Genomic DNA, 21,500 nt, shown 5'->3' on the forward strand with positions numbered 1-21,500 from the left:
AAAATATGATAGTGTTTTAAGTATCTTTGTGGCAAAAGAAGGAAAAATAATCTTTTACACACTGTAGTATTGGTAAGGCAAATGCCGGTTACATAACTTTCCTGGTACCAGGAACAGAAAGAAGTTTATCCTATGAGTATTCATAAAAAGAACCCTGTCTGAGGCCTAGATGATATCTTTAATGACATTCATAAGAGATACAATATTCAGTTTCATGAGGCTCATTTTGTTGTTATTATTAGCATCCCAACATATAAGCTGATGATTTAACACTGATGTGTAATTGTATGACTGTGATAAATATGATTTGATCATAGGTAATGTTTGGTTATATTTATTGGCCCAAGCACAGATATTTTTAAGATTTATTTATTTATTTGAAAGAGTTACAGAGAGGGAAAAGAGAGAGAAAGAGGAAGAGATTCCATCCACTGGTTTTCTCCCCAAATGGCTACAATGGCCTGAGGCTGGGCCAGGCTGAAGCTAGGAGCCAGGAGCTTTTTCTGGATCTCCCACATGGGTGTAATGGCCCAAGGACTTCAACCATCTTCCACTGCTTTCCCAAGCCATCAGCAGGGAGCTGGATTGGAAGCAAAGCAGCTATCTGTTTCCCAATTCTTGGTCCACAGCAACAGTGCTTTTTATCAATCGTTTATCTGTTTTCATTATTTGAAGAAAAAGAAGATTAAAATAGTTTTTCACAAAATAAAATAACCCTGAAGATATGTTTTCTTCTTGAGTCCCAGTCACCATTGTCCCCTCTAACATCCCTCTGATTTGTTGTCCTGTTTCTCACTGTTGAGAATCACTGATTCACAAGACTGCATGTTACTGCCCTTTGGGATTTTTTTTTTTTTTTTTTTTTTTTTTTTTTTTGACAGGCAGAGTGGACAGTGTGAGAAAGAGAGAAAGGTCTTCCTTTTTCCATTGGTTCACCCCCCCAACGGCCACTGTGGCCAGTGCACCGTGCTGATCCGAAGCCAGGAGCCAGGTGCCTCTCCTGGTCTCCCATGGGGGTACAGGCCCCAAGCACTTGGGCCATCCTCCACTGCACTCCTGGGCCACAGCAGAGAGCTGTACTGGAAGAGGAGCAACCGGGACAGAATCTGGCACCCCGACTGGGACTAGAACCCGGTGTGCCGGCGTCGCAGGCGGAGGATTAGCCTAGTGAGCTGCGGCGCCCGCCTGGGATGTTTTTTCTGTCACAACTGGAGTCTTTATAAAGATTAGACACCCAAGGGTTCTAGGTTGTATTCTGGGAGAAAACCGGCAGGTATAGATGGTTAGAGTATATGATTTAAGAACAAATCTGTTTGTCAAAGGCATTGGGTAAATTTAAGCTTTAAAACTAAGAAGTAAACAGCTTAACCAGAACTTCTGCCAGAAGATAGAAAGATTGCTATTCTATACTGTGTGTCCAGGCACAAACTCAGAATGGTGTCCAGAAATATTTTAAAATTTAAAGGCATACAGTGGTCCTTACCATGATCTACAAACTTGAGGTAGTTTGTAGTTTCAACATGTTAGATTGAGCTACATTCCTGTGAATGATGTCATATCTTTTGAAGCTGAACTTTTGATCCCTGTTGTGATAAAAAGGAAGTACCACAAGAAAATAATTGTGTAAGAGGAAATGAGGGTGGCAGGGTCCAATCTAAATTCAATATTTGAGAAATTGTACAGTGCCTACTAGATACATGCATCCCCTTAATAAGTAACCATATTGTTTTCTAAGAATGAAATAAAATATTTGCCTTTCATTTTGGGTATTTTTCCTTGTAAGATTTTTAAATTGTTTGAACATAACTATTTAGTGGACAGCACTGTTTTTTGCTTGTTTGTTTTATTTTGTTTTTCTTGTTACTATTTTTTTTTGGTTTTGTTTTAAACATTAAGAACACTGTGAACTGAGAAAGTTAGGGACTTCTGTTAGACTTTTGTAGTACTCCAGGTTTGGCAGTTGGCAGTAGAGTCCAATTTAGTATTTAGAACTTTATTCTCAGATTTTCAGCATTTAATCTTTTCATCACCTTACTTTAATTTAATGAGAGGGATGTCTTTCTGACATTTCCTGCAAGCATAAAGAATGCTTCCCAGCCTCCCAAGATAATTCACTGTGTAGGTAGATTTAATCGTACCTAAGAAAGATAAACTACTATTGTGAAATGCTGTATTACATGTAATTTTATGGCAATTCACCAAATTAATGCTCATGCATATTAAGCCATATTTGGATAACATTTCTTTTAAAGGCAAATCCTGTTTTGCTTTGTTTTTAAAATAGATGTTATCTTAAATATATTCTTGGATGGGGCCAGCGCCGTGACTTAACAGGCTAATCCTCCGCCTTGCGGCGCTGGCACACCGGGTTCTAGTCCCGGTTGGGGCGCCGGATTCTATCCCGGTTGCCCCTCTTCCAGGCCAGCTCTCTGCTATGGCCCGGGAAGGCAGTGGAGGATGGTCCAAGTCCTTGGGTCCTGCACACACATGGGAGACCAAGAGAAGCGCCTGGCTCCTGGCTTCGGATCAGCACGATGCATTGGCCACAGCGGCCATTGGAGGGTGAACCAACGGCAAAAAGGAAGACCTTTTTCTCTGTCTCTCTCTCACTATCCACTCTGCCTGTCAAAAAAAAAAGAAAAAAAAATATATTCTTGGATGGAAAAATCAAAACAGGTTATAAAAGGTTGTTGTCTCTCAGAATGCTTCCCCTTAATGGCATTTGACAGCATTTAAAATGATCCCAGGATTGAGATAAATGTGTGTATTTTCTTTTCCCATTTTGTTCCACAACCTTTCAGTTCTTGATACTTGAGATCTAATGAGAAACAAGGTGTTATAATGGAAAGAGCAATAGGGACAGAAGAAACCTGTATCTCCTGTGATATGACAAGTGAATTGAAGAGGAAGTGGATTAAGTGTGCTTGACACATAAAGAAGTAAAAAGATTACAATCTGAATAAAATCATAAATTGTGTTTTTTTACTGATTAATATTAGAGCAAAGAAGAAAAAAAATAGCATAATGATTAAAACTGAGAGCTTAATAGAAACAAACTCTAAGTATGATTACAAATTTTAAAAAGTAATAAGAAAATAGGTCAGAATTACTGAAGAAAACGTGAATCTGAAAATTAACTTTGGAAAACTCAGAACTCTTTACTCTCAGTCTTGAAAGGGCAAATAGATTGTAGTGCCTAGGGAGTCTAAATTAAACAATAAAACCAGTGCAAACTAGTAGTAGTGAAACAAGCTTAGAAAGTAGTAAAAGGATTAATGATATCCTAAAAACTGGTGAAGGAAATATTCTTGCTATGAAAATCAAAGAGGAAATGAAAGTAATTGCATAGGAAACTAGTTAAGGGATTTTTTAGCTTCAATAAAATTTGCAAAAGAAATGTTAAATTTTTGTTTTGTGTTTTGCTTTTCTTGGCATTGTATTAATTTAAATGCAAGGAATCTAGAAAATACTGGTAAGATGAGTTATTTCTTGATTCTTACATTGAAATATTAGCCAAAAACCTAATTGTATTTAAACTAATGAAAAGAGTACTTTTTAAAAAGTATTTATTTATTTATTTTGAAAGTCAGAGAGAGAGGGGTTGTGGATGGGGGTCGATCTTCCATCTGTTGGTTCACTCACCAGATAGCTACAACGGCCACCTCTGGGTCAGGCCAAAACCAGGAGCCAGGAGCCTCTTCTGGATCCCCCACATGGGTGGCAGGGACCCTAACATGGGCCATAATCTGTTGCTTTCCCAAGCCATTAGCAGGGAACTGGGTTGGAAATGAAGCAGCGGGACTCACATGGGATGCTGGTGTTGCAAGCGGCTGCTTTACCTGCTACCCCACAACACCAATCCCTGAGAAGAGTAATTTATAAATTTCCAAGATATATACATATATATATAATATATATATATATATAATCTTTTTTCTGTCTTTCTTACTAGTTCAATTGCATGAGTGTAACTGAACAAATAGGAAATACTAAATACTTTGTCTTCAAATGGAAAATGGAACCAAGGTCATAGTAGAAACTAAATGGGTGCACAAGCCTCTAACAAAACATAAATGAATGCCATTATAACAGTAGTTTCACTACAGTTTCTGTCTTTTATAAATTGTCTAAGAAGTACCCAATAGATTATAAACTGCATTTTTTTACCTTTCTCCTTTTTTTTTTTTTTTTTTTTTTTTTTAAGATTTTATTTTCTTTATTTGAGAGGTAGAGTCACAGACATAGAGAGGGAGAGACAGACAGATCTTCCATCCTCTGTTTCAATGCCCACAATGGCTGCGACTGGGCCAGTCTGAAGCCAGGAGCCTGGAGCTTCTTCTAGGTCTTCCACATGGGGGCAGGGGCCAGAGTACTGGGCCATCTTCTATTGATTTCCCAGGCCATAGCAGAGTGCTGGATCGGAAGAGGAGCAGCCAGGACACAACCAGCATCCATATGGGATGCTGGTGCCATAAACAGAGGTTTAGCCTACTATATCACAGTGCTGGCCCTTAAAATTTACATTTTGACTACAGAATGCTAATTGTATGTCTATATTTCAAAACTAACTCTCTTTCTCATAGGCTGAAAAAGAAAATCCAGGTCTCACACAAGACATCATTATGAAAATTCTAGAGAAAAAAAGTGTAGAAGTTAACTTCACTGAATCCCTTCTTCGAATGGCAGCTGATGACGTAGAAGGTATCACAGAAGAAAGAACATTGCTTGGTTTTATTTGGCAAAAGTCTTCCCTTCTTTCTTTATCTTTTTTTATTGTGATTATGATGGAAACAAATTATATAAATTGATAATTGTTTTTATTTTATATTTGTCAGATTTAATTACTTAAAGTAGTTATACTGCATGTTCTTACTTTTTTCCCTACTGGTAAAATGTTTTGCAGTTCCAGTTTACCAAAAGAGGAGCTCTATGGAATGGTTATTTTTTTCTTTTCAAGCACAGATTTGGGAAAGTAATATAATAATCATTTTTGACTGCTTTTCTCCTTTTCCTCTGCCTTTTATGAGTTTCACTTAAAATTAGTTGCCATTTTCCCACTAGTTTATTTATTAAGGGAAAACAAAAAGTTGTTATTTCAACTGAGTCTTAAGATTTCTAAGACGGCCCTCATTGTTATTTAGACTGTTAGCCCATAACATATGGATGAATTGGTAGAGTTGTAATACATCCCAGTCTACAATGTACCCCTTGGTGAATTATTTTGCCTCTACCTTGTGTGATCAAACTTCCTTTTCAAAAGTATTCTACTGTGATCCCAGCATTTTGTTAGATATCTGGGGGCATTTTAAAAACTGAGCTATTTATTTAAGAGGCACAGGGAAAGAGCACCCTATCCAGTGTTCGAACTCCCTAAATGCCTGCAGCATCCGGCCAGGGGTAGGGTCTGCATTAGCAAGAAGCTGGAATCAGGTTAGCCAGAGCTGGATGTTAAACCCTGGTATTCCAATATGGGATGTGGCCTTCTCAACCACTAGGCTACCCATCTTCCTCGTGTTTTGAAGTGAGATTCCAAGAATATTCTAAATATTTTTGTAAGTTGTTTGAGGTTCTGAACCAGTTTGTATGAGTGTATGAGTTTTGGTTATTAAACTCCCCTTTCCCATTTGCAGACATAAAAGGGTGCTTCAGAATGTTCATGGAAAATGAAATTAAAAGTATTTGTTTATTTTGGTACAGAGCAATATTTTGGTGAAAAATTTTTTTTCATAATATGTGAGAAGTGTATTATGAAAAACTTTTGCATGGATTTCAAAATTTTTTGACACCAAAATAAACTCATACTTTTAATACTAGTTTTCCACAAACTTTTTGAAGTGTTCTTGTATATAAGCTTTGCATACTTTTTGAATATCCCTAATTATTTTAAGGTTTCTTTGTGAAATGTAGCTCTAGCACACTAATGAACTTTTTAACTTCCCTTTCTAATTCACATTTTAGAATATTGTGAAATTTATTTACTTCAAAGTGAAAATGTTTAGTTTCTGATCTGATACTGTTAAGTGGAGTGAGCATTAATGTTTCTGGACTAAGTTGAACTCTAATACATTCTGCTTTACAAGCCTTGTCTTTCCTAATCATCTTAACTTTTTTCCTTCTCACCTCCCTTTGACCACCGGTTGGGAATTCTTGCACTAGACCTGCAGGGAAGTTCATGGTGGTTTTTATTATCTGTCTGTTTATCAGAGTACATGATTGAACGACCAGAGGCAGAATTCCAGGACCTAAATGAAAAGGCACGGGCACTTAAACAGATTCTCAGTAAGATCCCAGATGAGATCAATGATAGAGTGAGGTTTCTGCAGACAATCAAGTAAGTGGTTTTCTTTCTCTCTCTCTCTCTCTCTCTCTCTCTCTCTCTCTCTCTCTCTCTCTCTCTCTTTTTTCTTTTCTTAAAAGTTTATCAAAAGAACCACTTATTCTAGATGTTTTCATTTTGCTATGATATTGATTTGAAATAAAATTTGAAGTTCTAAGCTATGGCTTTTTGCTGCAAAGTACAATAACAGTTTTTAGAATGTTCAATTTAACAATAGCAATGAATGAAATGTGCATAAACCAATATATAGTTTGAACTATGTGAATAATGGAAAAATATAATTGTCAAGTTAAAATGAGCAGCGAAGTTAGATAAATCAAGAGAGATTGGTAATGAGATAGCAAAATTGTTTTTATTTAAGAAATTGCATAAAGTAATGTACTCCTGAAGGCAACTTAGCTTTTTCTAAATTTTGAACCTCCAGATCCTTGCCTTTGAAGTAAATAAGAGTCATACTGTGCATGGGGCCAGGAGGCTGGCAGCTGAGCAGTAATTAAGAGGGGTCATCCGAGAGTAGTGTTTCTCAGCCCAGACACAGTCTTCTCTGGGCTACAGTGTGTCAGAGGGGACTCCAGACATAGTACTTTTACTGCATAAATATCTTTAAACCAGAGTCTGGTCATTTTTTTTCAGCCTCAGTGGAAAAACAAAGCAAGCTGGGAATGATTATACTGTCACTGTCAATACAACATTTTGATAAAACTGTAGCTAGAAATTTCTAGAAAGGAAAGGTTAGCACAGGTCTTTTTCTGAAAGAGGCTGCATTGTATGTGTTCACTTTCAGGACCCTAAGGAGTTTCATTTGGAAAAAAAATTAACATTTGTTTTTCAGAAATAGAATTCTTTGTAATTCACATTGGGAAATGTTATTTTAGCTACTGAGGATGTCTGTTTTGCATTGTATAAGGAGTGGAAGCTGTCCGATTTTAGAAAATAAGGGTTCATGGTACATACCCAACTCAAGGAACAGCTCTCCTCCTCTTTGGCAGTAATTGAAGATCAGGAATTTAAAAAGCCTTTAAATAGCCAAAATCTGTGTCACAAGGGACAGTTACTAAGGGTCTTAAAGTTTACCTTTATAGGAAAGCTCCAGCTTCCTTTAGCTATTTTTAATATGAGAAAAGGGAAGATCATCAACTGCTTATGCGGTGTTCTTTTTCATCTAATATAGTTAAAGTAAAGATGATTGGCCCATAAAAGAATAAATTGCCAGTGATCCCACTTTGTTATTATTTGGTTGTTGAGACAGTTTGTTTCTAGAGTTTCCGTTCATATGATATGTTTCACTTATTTTGATAATCATATTTGTATGAATCGTGCTACATATCTATAAATATTTTCAGGATAGTTATTTGGTGCAGCTGCTGTTGCTTGGGATGCCTGTACCCCATATCTAAGTACCTAGATTCTCATCCCAGCTTTGCTCCCAATTCTAATTTCATGCTAATGCATACACTGGAACGTAGCTGGTGATGGCTCTAAGTACTTGGGTTCCTGCCATCCCCATGAAACAACCACATAGATTTGGTCTGGCCTGGCCCGGCCCATGCTGCTAGATGCATTCGGAGCCAGCAGATAGATCTCTCTTTCTCTCTCTGCCTTTCAGATAAACAGATAAATAATTTCAGCAGAGTTTGCTTGAAGTCACTGAAGTAGAGTTTTATAGAATCAGTATAATTTTAATAATAATAGCAATCACTTATAGCAGCTATTATATGCTAAACACACCACTCTTTTTAGTACTTTATTAATGTAAGCTGCTGTAACAGTTGAGAAAATGGAGGTACAAGAAATTAGGGAACCTTCCCAAGATCACAGAACTAGAAAGTTGTGGATCTAGATATGAACCCCATGCATTCTTTGCTAGGGTCTTCTCTGCTGCTTCCCAATCATGAATTCATAATGACTAATGTGGAGATTGAAAAAGTTTGAAAGAACTGTGGTAAAGGACATCTTATTTTTAGCATAGTGCCATTTGAAAGAGAGATGAGTATTGTGTTTGAAGCTGGGATAGAAATGGTAGGCCCATACCTTTATCCTAATACTGTACCACTCTTTTTCCCCCTAGTAAGTCTCTAGACATTTCTGCAAAACTCTGGGTAGCTTCAAGGTTATAAGAGTTTAGCAGTTCTTGGGGCCAGCATGTCGTCCAGAAGGTTAAGTCTCTACTCGTGGATGCCAACATCTCCCCTGTCCGAGTGTCTGAGTTCCAGCTGGTCTACTTCCAGTGCTGCTTTCTGCTAATGTACCTGGGAAGCTAGCAGAAGATGCCCCAAGTACTTTGGCCCTTGACACCCGTGTGGAAGACCAGGATGGAATTCTTCACTCCTGGCTTCAGCCTGGCTCAGACCTGGCTTTTGTAGCCATTTGGGGAGTGAACCAGCAGATAGATCTCTCTTCCCCCCCTTCTGTTGCTCTTTCAAAGAAATAAATGAGTCTTTGAAAAATGAAAACCATGTTCTTAACAGCCACTTAGTCATTAAGAAAGGCTTTATTGGGGCTTGTCTCATATATGGGGAAATAGTAGAAATATCTCAGTTGTGTTTTCTGGAGTCTACTCAGCACAACTGAAATAAGGGTAATGGTGATGAAAATTTGTTTTCTGTCTTAGAAGGGATAATTTGGTCAGTGTGTTGTGTATATTCTTTCTTTTTTGTGTGTGTGTATATTATTTCTGAGATTAAAATTCAGCCACGTATAAATAGTATAGATGGCTAAGGTATAATTATTTCTATCATTGTGATATATATTAGTATATTCTATACATGTTTTTATCATCGTTAATTGTTTGGGAAATTAGTGGATAAAATTACACCAAAATATAAAATGACTTGTCTTTCAGGCTCACCATATTGCATTGTACTATTTTGCTTCAATCATATTTTGATTCCTCATATGAGAGTACTTCAAAATGTTAAGCAAGACTGGAATTAAACGATAAATTTAAGTATAAGCATTTGATGTAGCAATTAAATCGCATCCCATTATTGGAGTTTCTGGATTCAAGTCCCAGCTCTGCCTCCCATCCAGCTTCCTGCTACTGTGCATCCTGGGAGGTAGTAGGTGGTGACTGACGTCCTTGGGTCCCTACCACTTATGCAGGAGTCTAGATGGAATTCTAGGCTTCAGCTTGGTCTAGCCCTGGCTGGCCAGAGGCATCTGGGGAATGAACCAGCAAATGGAAGATCTAGTGTGCTCATGCATATTCATTCATTTTCTCTCTCTCTCTCTTTAAGTTTTCTTTTTAAAGTTTATTTTGGAGCCATTATTTTGAAGTCTATGTAGTTGTTTTTTTTATATATGGATTTTCTATAAATTTTTTTCTGACTGCTTCTATCCATGAATTTCCAAAATGTTTTGCACTAAAGTAAACTTTGTTTTCAATTCCCTTTTCTGTGAACTTTTTGAAGTTCTCTCACATTGAGATACCCTCTTCATTTATTTTAGCAACGTTTTTCAGTAAGCATATATCATACATTTACTACACGTGTTAACCAGTGACACTGCAGGTTTTATTAAAGCAATAAAAACATTCTTGGCAGATAATAAATGTTCACTTTTTTGATATCTTTATCAGACTTAAGTTTGGATTTTCAGAGCCGGTGCTGTGGCATAGTAGGCTAAGCATCTGCCTGCAGTGATGACATCCCATATGGGCTCTGGTACGTGTCCTGGGTGCTCCTCTTCTGATCCATTTCTCTGCTAATGGCCTGGGAAAGCAGTGGAAGATGACCCAACTACTTGGGCCCCTGATCCCATGTGGGAGACCTGGAAGTACCTCCTGGCTCCTGGCTTCAGATTGACCCAGCTCTGGCCTTTGTGGCCATTTGAGGAGTGAACCAGCAAATGGAAGACCTTTCTCTCTCTCTCTCCCTCTCTCTCTGTAACTCTACCTCTCAAATAAATAAATAAATAAAAATCCTTTTTAAAACATTTTTTTAATTTCTATTCCAATATTTAGCTTGTGTGGCCTTGGATATAGTTGCTTTGCTTCTGACATTCTAGTTTCTGCATCTGAAAGTAAGGGGCATTACTTGGGAGAATTGAAATGATGCATAAAGACCAGCATAGAATCTAATAGACTTACAGCACATCTAGCACTAGGAATTAATATATTTGAGTAACGAATGTTTGCTTGATTACAGCTAAGCTGTGCACATGTTTTATTAAATTGTTTTAAGTTTAATATGTTCCAATTAGTGGTGACCAGTGAACACTGGTTGCTTAATAGATTAAAAAAGCCCTGGATTTATATGTTTATTCTTTGCATCTACATTTGTATATTTGGCCAGATTTCACCGGTTTGTTTGAAGTTAGGCATTTTCTTCATGGCTTCAGAATTTCTTCCAGAACTGTCCATTCTAGACCAAAGAGCATGGAAAAGAAGGACAGATTTTAGTAGCATGGTTAAAATTTATACTTTTCCATGCAGTTTTTTATGAGATGTATGTTTACAGTTTCTCTGATGGCTGTTTTTTTCACTGTATGTTTTCCAAAAGTTGCCCTACTGTATAGCTGCAAATTACTAAATTTCTTTTCATTCTGCTCATACTGTCTGTTGCTTATCACAGAATCCATCTGCTCCAAACTGTACGTAATTACATGATAGTTATTTTACCCTGTTCTTTATCTGGTTAATTGTCTGAAGTGTGTCTGTGTGTTTGTGTGTATGTGTGTGTATGCACGCGTTAGTTTTCTTTTGTAGGAAATAAACTCAGGTAATTAATGTCATTTAGCTTCCCTTGTGCAGACCTTGGTGCAATAAATAAATGTTTTTCTGTGTACATACAGATACCATAATATTTGGTATAAATTATTGCAGATTATTTTTAGAGAATATTTTTCAGCATTTTAATGTTAACATTCCAAATAGTAGGCCAGGCTTAGGGAAAAATAACTTTGGTCATTAGAGTATTTTTATAAATTCCTTTGCCAAGAAAGCATCAAATCGAAGCTCTGGGTTCCTAAACAGCAGTAGTTTTCAACCCTGGCTCATCAACAGAATGACTTAAGAATTTTGGTGTTTTTCTCCTCCTCTTTTATTAAAAGTACAGAGTTTTAATACTTAGTAGGAGATCTGGGATAGGGTCTAGCAAGTTCCCTCCTTTTCCACCCTCTGCCTGTTTTCTTCCTTTCAAGGGAGTTAAACAACATCTTTCGGAACTACTCCTTTGACTTCTAGCATCCAGCCATTGTCAGTGTATGTGGAGTACATGTTCATCTCGTTGATTAGCCTGCAGCCACATTTTTATAATCTCTTTTTAGCAGAATGTTGAAATGTACTTTACTATGAGGCTGTGTATAAATAGCTTACTTGTCTGATCAGTGTGTAATTTTGGTTCCATTGTATTTCATTTTAAATAGCCTTGTTGTGGATTGGGAGAACCTTGTGTATTCAGAGATTTGACATTTTTTATTTGTTGAAATCATAGTTTTTCTCAGATAATAGGATAGTTGTATTGACACCATTTATTAAATAATAATGGATTGATGTCCATCACAGCAATGCAGAGAATTCAGCTTGCTTGAAGAGAACAATAATGTAATTTATAGACTGCTATTACCAAACTAAAAGCAAAAAAACAAAAACAAAAACAAAAACAAACCTAAATGGACAAGGTAGTATATCTGTAAAATTTATTATACTACTTCAATATGTAATATTTTAATATTTCAGCTTAATAGCAATGTTTGACTTGCTGTTGCTAGAAAAATAGAGAAACTAAGTAAATATTTATTGAAATATTTAATGAAAATGTCATTACTTCATAGTAGGCTAAAATATTAGTTTTTAAGTACCAAATGTTGTAAGGCCTGTAATTCTTAGAGTTTCTACCTGTTTATTTACTGGAAAAATATGCTGGGAAACACATATACAGCCACACACAGAATTCTGAGGATTGAGTATATTTTTCTTCACATAAAGCTGAAATTTTTTTAGTATGAAAGTGCTGCAATCCTGGGCCAGTGCTGTGGCGCAGGTTAATCTTCCACCTGCAGTACCGGCATCCCATATCGGCTCCTGTTCAGGTCCGGGCTGCTCTTCTGATCCAGCTCTCTGCTATGGCCTGGGAAAGCAGTAGAAGATGGCCCAAATGCCTGGGCCCCTGCACCCGCATGGGAGACTGGCCTGGCAGGGGGTTGCTTCTGGCTCCTGGCTTTGTATTGGCCCAGCTCTGGCCATTGCAGCCATTTGGGAAGTGAACCAGCAGATGAAAGATCTTTCTCACTGTCACTCTTTCTCACTCTCTGTAACTCTACCTCTCAAAAAAATAAATCTTGAAAAAAGAAAAAATATTTCAATCTAATATTTGTGATTAAAATGTCAGTAATGAAAGGTTATGTTTGAATTGGTCTAGATTTATATCTTTTTAACTCATGTCAACAGACAAGAGAATAGATGTGAAAAAAAGAAAACTTGCTTAAGAGTCTGTGAGGCTGTTTGAGACTGGAGGTTGACATAAAGTTCAGTTTGACAATAAAAACAATTGCTCTGAAGTTTAAATGTGGAAATTCAAAAGGGCATAGACAAAGCTTTAGAAAATAATGCATCTATAGGAAGAATAGTGAACTAAATGAAGACATTGACTTAACTGCTTTTTCTCTTTAGAACGGGGTGGAAAGTTGATGGACTTGGATTTGTAGGTAAAGGATAATTGCTTAAAAGGTTAGGTGGAACACTATCTGATACTGTCTTTCCAAGTAATTTAAGTAACATTTTAAAGGAAGTGGTGACAGCAAAGGGTTGAAAGAGGAAAATGCTTAGTTGTTAGATAAAAGGTAAATGTGTCTGAGAGAAATGAGGAGGAGGAATGTTGCCTCTGAGGTGAGGAATGTTTCAGGAGAAAACATTTTAAACTTCAGGACAATCAGGTATATGCTTGTCATGTTGGTAAACACAGAAATTACTTATATATGTTAGAAACTGTCATAAACATTGTTCATGGAGATAGCAAATGTGGAAAAAGCCAGTGTCTTGAATTCACTTATAGTAGCCCAAGGGGGGGGAAATCTAAAACTAGAAAAGACAGGAAAACATAGGTGTGATTACCTTCTTCCACTGTCAGGTAAGTAATGCTGTGTTTAAAGTTGATGATTTGGTGTTGGTTGACAGTATTTAGTCAGCAGTGCAAGAGAATCAGGATCAGGAAAGTGCAGGCTGCAACCCCCGTTCCCCGCAGCTAGTCAGATGTTGGCTCTTGCTGAAGTGGACGTATGATAATAAAGAGTGCATTGTGATTAGTAGTTCCTATACTCACACAAACACATCTGCTCACAGGTTTCTTTCAAATGTAGCTGATGTTAAAAATCTTGTTTTCCTTTGCCAACAGGGACATAGCTAGTGCAATAAAGGAACTTCTTGATACAGTGAATAATGTCTTCAAGAAATATCAATACCAGAACCGCAGGGTAAGTTTAGTAGAAATCTTGCTAGTTGCCACCCTAGTTGCTGGCTTAGATGTAGGTTTTTTTTTTTTTTTTTTTAATTGATTTGAACAGTAACAGGGTTTGATTATTGGAAATGATTTTGTCATTTTGTGTAATTAACTGTTGGGTTTGTCCTTGAGTTTAAGTATGCTGTTTCATGTGTTTAAAGAGATAGTCTTAAAAATGCTTACCTGTAAAGCAAAGTTCATCCTTTATTCTTTGTAATTTCCTATCTTTGACTTTGTCTTTTGTGATATTTTTCCTACTTAATATTTTTTAAAATTATTTTTCATGTCTGTAGGCACTTGAACACCAAAAGAAAGAATTTGTAAAGTACTCCAAAAGTTTCAGTGATACTCTGAAAACGTATTTTAAAGATGGCAAGTGAGTAACAGCATTTATCCTTTTCTTTTAAATGGAGGATGTGGCTTTACATGGTAGTAAACTCTTACTATGTTAATACTCAAGGCAACTGGTAGTGAAAGCCAACTGTTAAAGATAGAGAATGAGTAGTTGCTAATCCAGTTATAACTAGTCTAGAGCAGTTGTTACTTTTCCTTAAAAGAATCAGAGATTGAATATTCTAGATGTGCTGGCCCTGTGTCAATGACTTGCTTCACCTTTACTGTTGTAGCGCAAGAGCAGCTGAAGATAATGTGGAAACAAATGGGTGTGGCTTTGTTCTAATAAAACTTTAAGTATAGTTAATGGAGCATTATAATTTTCACCTGTCACATAATAGCCACCTTTTACTTTTTTGAGCTTGTTTTTTGGTAACCAATTAAAAATGTGAAAGCATTCTTAGTTTTCTGTCCTATTTTATCAACCTCTGAAGCAGTGATATTTAGACTTCAGTGACATCTGATTCAGTAGCTCTGGGGTAGAAGTTCATTTCAAAGAAGTTTTCAGGTGATACTGCACTTGCAGGTCTGTTGAGAACTGCACCAAAGTCAAAGCAGTGGTTTTCAGTCCTTTCTGTATGTTAAGAGTTGCTTGGAGTCAGTTTTAAAAATCATTGCATAGCCTCCACTTTCAGAGATTTTGATTCCATCAGCTTGGAGTTGTGGGCCAGGATTTAGGTGGTTTGGAAACGCACTCCAGGTGATGTTTAAGTGCTGGAATGATTGTGATCCACTGTCCTGGAAGGTGGGGAGCTTAAATTGGCTTTCATGGAACCATATATCAAAAATGTAAATTAGACACTAATTTTAGCATTAACATACAATTGGTTGCTGATGCTGTAGAAAACCAAGAAATTTTATGTGTTTCCAGATATTTGCTTCTGCATACATGTAATGCATGCTTAGATGAAGAGGGCGTGGCATGTCATCTGCAGTGCTGTATGACAGGATGTTCATGCTAGGAATTTTGTAGACAGCACTAACTGCTTCCATTCGGAATAGTGATCTAAACAAGGGCTCCAAACATGCTATCCTACCAGTGAGGTTTTAGGTTTCCTCTAAAGGGCCCACTATTCCAGTAATACCATCTAAAAAGAATATGGTAGGATTCTGCTAATATTCAGAGTCAATTTTAACAATTCACAGATTGAAATATTTACATTTATGTTATGAATTAAAGATATTGAGATATTTTATTAGTGGTTTTATTTTATTTTGTATAAATTTATAAGGAAAATGCACCGTAGTAGCTTAGTTAGAAAGCTAGCAATTGTGTTCTGAAAATAAACTTTTTTGTTTCTGCTTGATCTCTTATGCTAAGTCCATATAACCAAAAATATATTAAAAGAATAACTTTCATGATGGAATCAGTGTTTCTGATTCTTACTGATTCAAATCTGTTGTGGAATAAGTGCATTGAAAGGTAGGAATTAATTTGAAGCCTAATTTTCATAAATATGAAATTGTTCATTATACACATGGAGTGTTCAGGCTCCTTTGTTGCTACTTTTTCTCCATTCAGCAGCTTCTTTAATTTCCAGTTCTTTGTTAATGAATAATGTATCATGACAGCCGGATTGTTAAGCCGTCTTTCAGTTGAGGGATGGATTTGCATTGACTTCACTAATTTTTCCTGGTCCCTCCTTTTTGAGAAAAATGTCTGTGATGAAGAGACAAGCTCAAGCTATGACACCAAGAAACTGATAAGGCCATACAATGGAGCTAACCGATCAGCTCTGTACCCTTGTAACAGGAAGATGGGCTATTTGAATTTGGTGGAGTATAAGACAGTTTTTACGAACATATTTTTGTATATTTTCAGATACCATGTTAAAACTACATGATTGTTTTGGTTTAAAAGTATATCAATTCTAAAAGTAGTTTAGAATTTTTTTTTTTTTTTTGAAAGACAGTAGCAGAGACTGGGATGAATCAAATTAGAAGTAATTTTTCCAAGAATTCATGCCTGTTGACAGCTGATTTTGAGACTGACTATAATGCTTTACCAAACTTTATTTTCTTAAATTTCTATGAAACCAGCTGGAGACCACCTCTGAATCTTCCATTTGGCCGTCAAAGATTTTATTTCATTAACTTCTATGAAGCTTGTCTCTTTGGCTATACCTGGTTTTATTTTAACTTCTGTGAAACCATAGACCACATCTGAATCCTCCTCTTTGACCAGTCACTTGTTTGGCATGTAAAAAGAACTGTGGATATTGAGGCACCGCCTATCAGCAGCAGTCCTCCAGTGCTTTATTGCCAGCCACCACCACGAGGGGGCAGTAATTCCTAGATACAGTAGTTGTAAATGCTGCAAAACCATTACATCCAAGGTATAATAAAAGTTATAATAATGCTAATGTGTATTTCCTTAATTGATTTAATCACTACTATTAGTATATGTGACGTTAAGTATAAATATTTTTAAGGGGTAGATTTTTTAAATGAAATTAACACTCATTCTTTTCTTTTTAAACAGGGCAATAAATGTGTTCATAAGTGCCAACCGACTAATTCATCAAACCAACTTGATACTTCAGACCTTCAAAACTGTGGCCTGAAAGTTGTATATGTTAAGAGATGTACTTCTCAGTGGCAGTATTGAACTGCTTTATCTGTAAATTTTAAAGTTTGACTGTATAAATTATCAGTCCCTGCTGAAGGGATCGAATCCAGGATGTTGAATGGGATTATTGCCATCTTACACCATATTTTTGTAAAATGTAGCTTAACCATAATCTCACACTGAAGATTTTGCATCACTTTTGCTATTATCATTCTTTTAAGAATTATAAGCCAAAAGAATTTACGCCTTAATGTGTCATTATATAACATTCCTTAAAAGAATTGTAAATATTGGTGTTTGTTTCTGACATTTTAACTTGAAAGCGATATGCTGCAAGATAATGTATTTAACAATATTTGGTGGCAAATATCCAATAAATAGTTTACATCTATTAAACATTTCTTTACTTGAAGAAAAATGCATATATATGTGTGTGTATATATATATATGATCAGAAGACCAAGACAACTTGGTATAATGTCTAAAGAACTTCTAAGGGGAGCTTATTAGCAGTTTATCACTTAATAAAGCAACAAGATTTCCTATTTTTTGTCCTTAATCACTTTGGGCAAAAAGTAGTCATGGAAGTATTTTTGTTAGTGATTACTACTCAATATTTTTCCATTATTTCCAACCTGTTTTAAGAAACTTCTGAGAACGATATGGCAATGTATAGTGTCTTCACACTATGATGCCACATTTTTTTAACTCTGACAACATGGATTTGATATTTTGAACTCTGACGATGTTGATTGAGACACTGAGTCTTTTTGGTATGCTGGGCCCTAATAAGTGTGCACAATTTTTTTCAAAAATAGCCACAATTAATAGTAATTTGAAGTTATGCCTATAGTTGCTTTGAAATTGTCATGAGTGTCAATATTATTTACACTCTTTAATATGTACAATTTGTTTCACCATAGAGAGATTTCAAGGAAATTATGTATCAAGTATTCATGTTAAGTGATTTCATTTTTCAATTATAAAATAAAGGAAAATTCAGAATTTGTTTATCTTTCATAAAGATTTTAAATGTAAAACTAAATCTGTTGGCAATGACTTTTTTTGCTATAATACAATTTAGTTATTTTAATTGTTTTCTCCATTTTTAAAAGTAGATTTTTATAGAATTATTATCATTGGCAACATAAAAGTGAGTCATCTGTTAAATATGAACAAGAAATATGTGGAAAGAGGAAGAAAAAAACTAATAGTTGGATGGAATTCCATAATATATGGGTTTTTTATTGAATGGCTTTCATTTCTTCAAAGATAACTTACGAAACAAATAGAATTGGTATTCTTTGGTATTTGTTTTTGGAATAAGCTATCATTCCAGGAAGTAGATGGATGATCATTTGCAGAATAGGCTTGTGAATATGTGAAGAGAAAAAGATAGTGGTTTATTTGCAGTAGGCTTTTCTAGCATAAAGAAAATACTGTCAGCATTGCTCCTGTTGTTTTTACTCTCAACAGGACTGACCAGTTAGCAGGCATGCCCCAACCACTTTTGGGCTTTTTTTTTTTTTTTTTTAAAGCTTTATTTATTTACTTGAAAATCAGAATTACAGAGAGAGAGATCTTCCATCCACTGGTTCACTCTTCAGATGGCTATAGCGGCTGAAGCTTTGCTGGTCCAAAGCCAGGAGCCAGGATCTTCTTCCAGGTCTCACATGTGTGGCAGGGGCCCATCTTCTGCTTTTCCGGGCACAATAGCAGGGAGCTGAATCAGAAGTGAAACAGCTGGGACTCTATAATTGGTGGCCATATGGGCTGCCACTGTCACAGGTGGCCAGCTTTTACCTGCTATACCACAACACAGGCCCCAAACCACTTGTTTTTATAAACCTTCTCTTTCATTCCATTACCCAGGATTTCTGGATTCAGTTTGCATGAAATGTACCTCCAGAAAAGGCTTTGTTTCAGAAGATTTTATATTCATGTGTGGCCCTTGTAAGATTGTCAGAGAAGTGAAAGGTGGCTCCAGGGGAGCCCTTTTTGTGTTCAGCAATATTGTAGTTAGCATTTGTTTATTTATCTTACCAGTGCTATGACTTAGCTGTCTGTCCTGCAGTTGAGGTATCTAAGAGAATTTAGGCTCCCCACTTAGCAGCTGCTGGGACCAGCGTTTGAATTCAGTGTGTGTATCCAGACTTCATGTTCTTCCCACCGAACCATGCTCCCTCCCGTTGCTGAACATACAGCTGTGTAGGGTGCTAATTCCCACATGCCAATCTGAGAAACCTCTGCCTGGTCCTCTGGAACATGAAAAACATTAGGATAATGTATTTTTCACAAATCTAAATTTATTCATTTTAAAAATAAGAATAGTACAAAGAACTTCCATATACCCTTTACCTGGATTTACCTGTTAAACTTTTAACCTTTGTTTTTTCATTTAGTTGTTTATTTGCCCCCTGCCACCACTTAAATCTCCTTTTCTTTGGATCATTTCCATGGCTACTCTTGCCTTACATGGCATTAACATGTTTTTTTAAGTTTACTATCCTGTCTCCCTCCCTGCTTTTAATAGAATTTCCTCATTTGGATTTCCTCATGATTAGTTTCAGGTTATGCATTCTGGGTCAGATTATGACATTATTGATAGTAGTCATCATGGGATGCATTCTCAAGATACTCAGTGTCCCTCTTTGGTGATGTCAATTTGGGTCACTTGGTCAAAATGATGTTTGGTTTTTCCAAGGTCTGTCTGTCTGTCTCTCTCTCTCTCTTCACTATTTACTTGTTTATTTGGAACACAGAGCTACACAAGGAGGGAAAGAGACCTATCCACTGGTCCTCTCCCCACATAGCCAAAAATGGACAGGGCAGGTCCAGGACTCCATGTGCATCTCCCACGTGGGTGGCTGGGGCCCAATTACTTGGGCCATCTTTTATTGCTTTCCCAGACAGCAATGCAGGCAGCGACTTAACCCACTACACAATGCAGACCCTGCAGTTAACAATTTTTACAACCAATAAGCAATTAAAACTTGAGAGAGCTCCCATTCTCTGGCTCACTCCCAGAGTGCCCACAGCAGCTTGAACTGAACCAGGCAAAAACCTGGAGCCAGGAACTTAATTCAAGCTTCTGTGGAAGGGCCCCAACTACTTGAGCTATCTATACCTGCTGTCCCAAGGTGTGCATTAGCAGGAAGCTGTGCTGCCTGGCCCTGTTCACCAGCCTTTTACCAGCTATGCCAAATGCCCTTTAGTAATAAGCAGTCTTACATACATGGTAAGGTTTTCTCTCACTTTACACCAGTTGATGATTCTTGCTTAGTATTTAGCTTGTTAGTTGCGGCATGATTTTCCAACTCCAGCATTCCTTCCACATGTACCACTTGGTACTCCTCATTCTCCTGCAAGCAGGAGCCCTCTTTCCTGCAGTCCATTCATCCATGTATCTTCACAAAAGCATTGGTATCTCTTACTCTGGTAGACTTGGTTTTCTCTCCCTTCCCCTGGTTTGTAATTCATTACTGTGCTTGCTCTGTTGTTCTAATTTCTTTAGGTTAACCAATAGGAGCTCCTTCAAGCTGCCCCCTCTGTCCTTGTGGCATCTTGTTTTCAGCAGTGTGTTATGTCAAGGATGTTCCAGCATCTGGAATCTACAGTTTCTCTGAGGAACCCTGGAGAATGTTGCTAGATCCCTAGATTTGGATGCTGAATTTGCTCACTCCTGAGTGTGCTACTAGGCCACTCAGCAGACAGAAAAAGGTCCCAGAGATGCTTGACTGCAGTCAAGTTGGCCAGGATCACCATTTCCTGAAAGTAAACTAGAAAATGCCATGTGTGAAGGGACTTCAAACAGTTTCTTGTAAAAATGGCAGTAAAAATAAAAATGTAAACTATTTCTCAACATAAGCTCCATATAGTTCAAGATACTTTAGTGATACCAACCATTTACTTCATCCCTAAGGAAATGAGGTTCGTGAGAACATAACCATGTCAGTGCAGTCTTTGTTACATTAACTGAAGAAAAGCGGGTTCCCTTATAAACATTTTTTAAGATGAGGAAACAAAAGTCAGAAGGAGCTGCCAGCTTTGTGGTGCAGTGGGGTAGGCCTGTGACACCGGCATTCCATAGTGGTGTGCCGGTTCCAGGCCCAGCTGCTCCACTTCTGACCTAGCTCCCTGCTAAGGTGCCTGGAAATGCAGTGGATGATGGCTCAAGTATTTGGGCCCCAGCCACCCATGTGGGAGACACAGATGGAGTTCCAGGCTCCTGACTTTAGCCCAGATCAGCCCTGGCCGTTGTGGCCATTTAGGGAATGAACCTGCAGGTGGAAGATGGATTCTCTCCCTCCCTCCATTCCCTCCTTCCTTCACTCTCTCCTTCCCTCTCTTGGTCTACCCTTTAAATAAGTTAAATAAGTAAATATTTACCAAAAAGGTAAGAAGGCGCAAAATAAGAACTATAAAGTATATATTTGCATATACTGTACTATCCATGCATATACAATTTAATATGCTTGTTTACACATTACATTTTATTTCAGAAATCATGAATTCACATTAGTACTTCCAATTCCAAGCCATTCCCACAAGGTTCTTTTGTGCCTTCCCCAATCCATATTTTTCTGGCCCTCAAAATCCTGGTTTCTTCCCCCAAATCAGTTTATCCACTTGCACAACCCTTTTAGATATATAGGATAGTTTTGGAATTATTTTTGCCCATATCAAGTAATTGTTACAGCTCCATCACTACTTGCATCCTTGCCTGAGAATACTAGTTACATTATGTGTGTGTGTGTGTGTGTTT

General features: G+C 37.1%; 1 protein-coding gene across 1 annotated transcript in view; it reads left to right on the forward strand.

Annotated features, from left to right (window-relative positions):
• The window catches only part of PDCD10 (programmed cell death 10), a 47,893-nt gene extending 30,166 nt beyond the window's left edge, over positions 1–17,727 (forward strand). The window contains exons 4-8 of the mRNA XM_062212214.1: positions 4,584–4,701; positions 6,205–6,331; positions 13,669–13,747; positions 14,067–14,149; positions 16,649–17,727. Of these exons, the coding sequence (XP_062068198.1) occupies positions 4,584–4,701; positions 6,205–6,331; positions 13,669–13,747; positions 14,067–14,149; positions 16,649–16,730 (489 nt within the window). The 3' untranslated portion in view covers positions 16,731–17,727. The remainder of the gene's footprint in view (positions 1–4,583; positions 4,702–6,204; positions 6,332–13,668; positions 13,748–14,066; positions 14,150–16,648) is intronic.
• Positions 17,728–21,500: the final 3,773 nt, after the last annotated feature.

The sequence above is a fragment of the Lepus europaeus genome, chromosome 2 (genome assembly GCF_033115175.1).
Source record: "Lepus europaeus isolate LE1 chromosome 2, mLepTim1.pri, whole genome shotgun sequence".
In the NCBI taxonomy this organism is placed as follows: domain Eukaryota; kingdom Metazoa; phylum Chordata; class Mammalia; order Lagomorpha; family Leporidae; genus Lepus; species Lepus europaeus.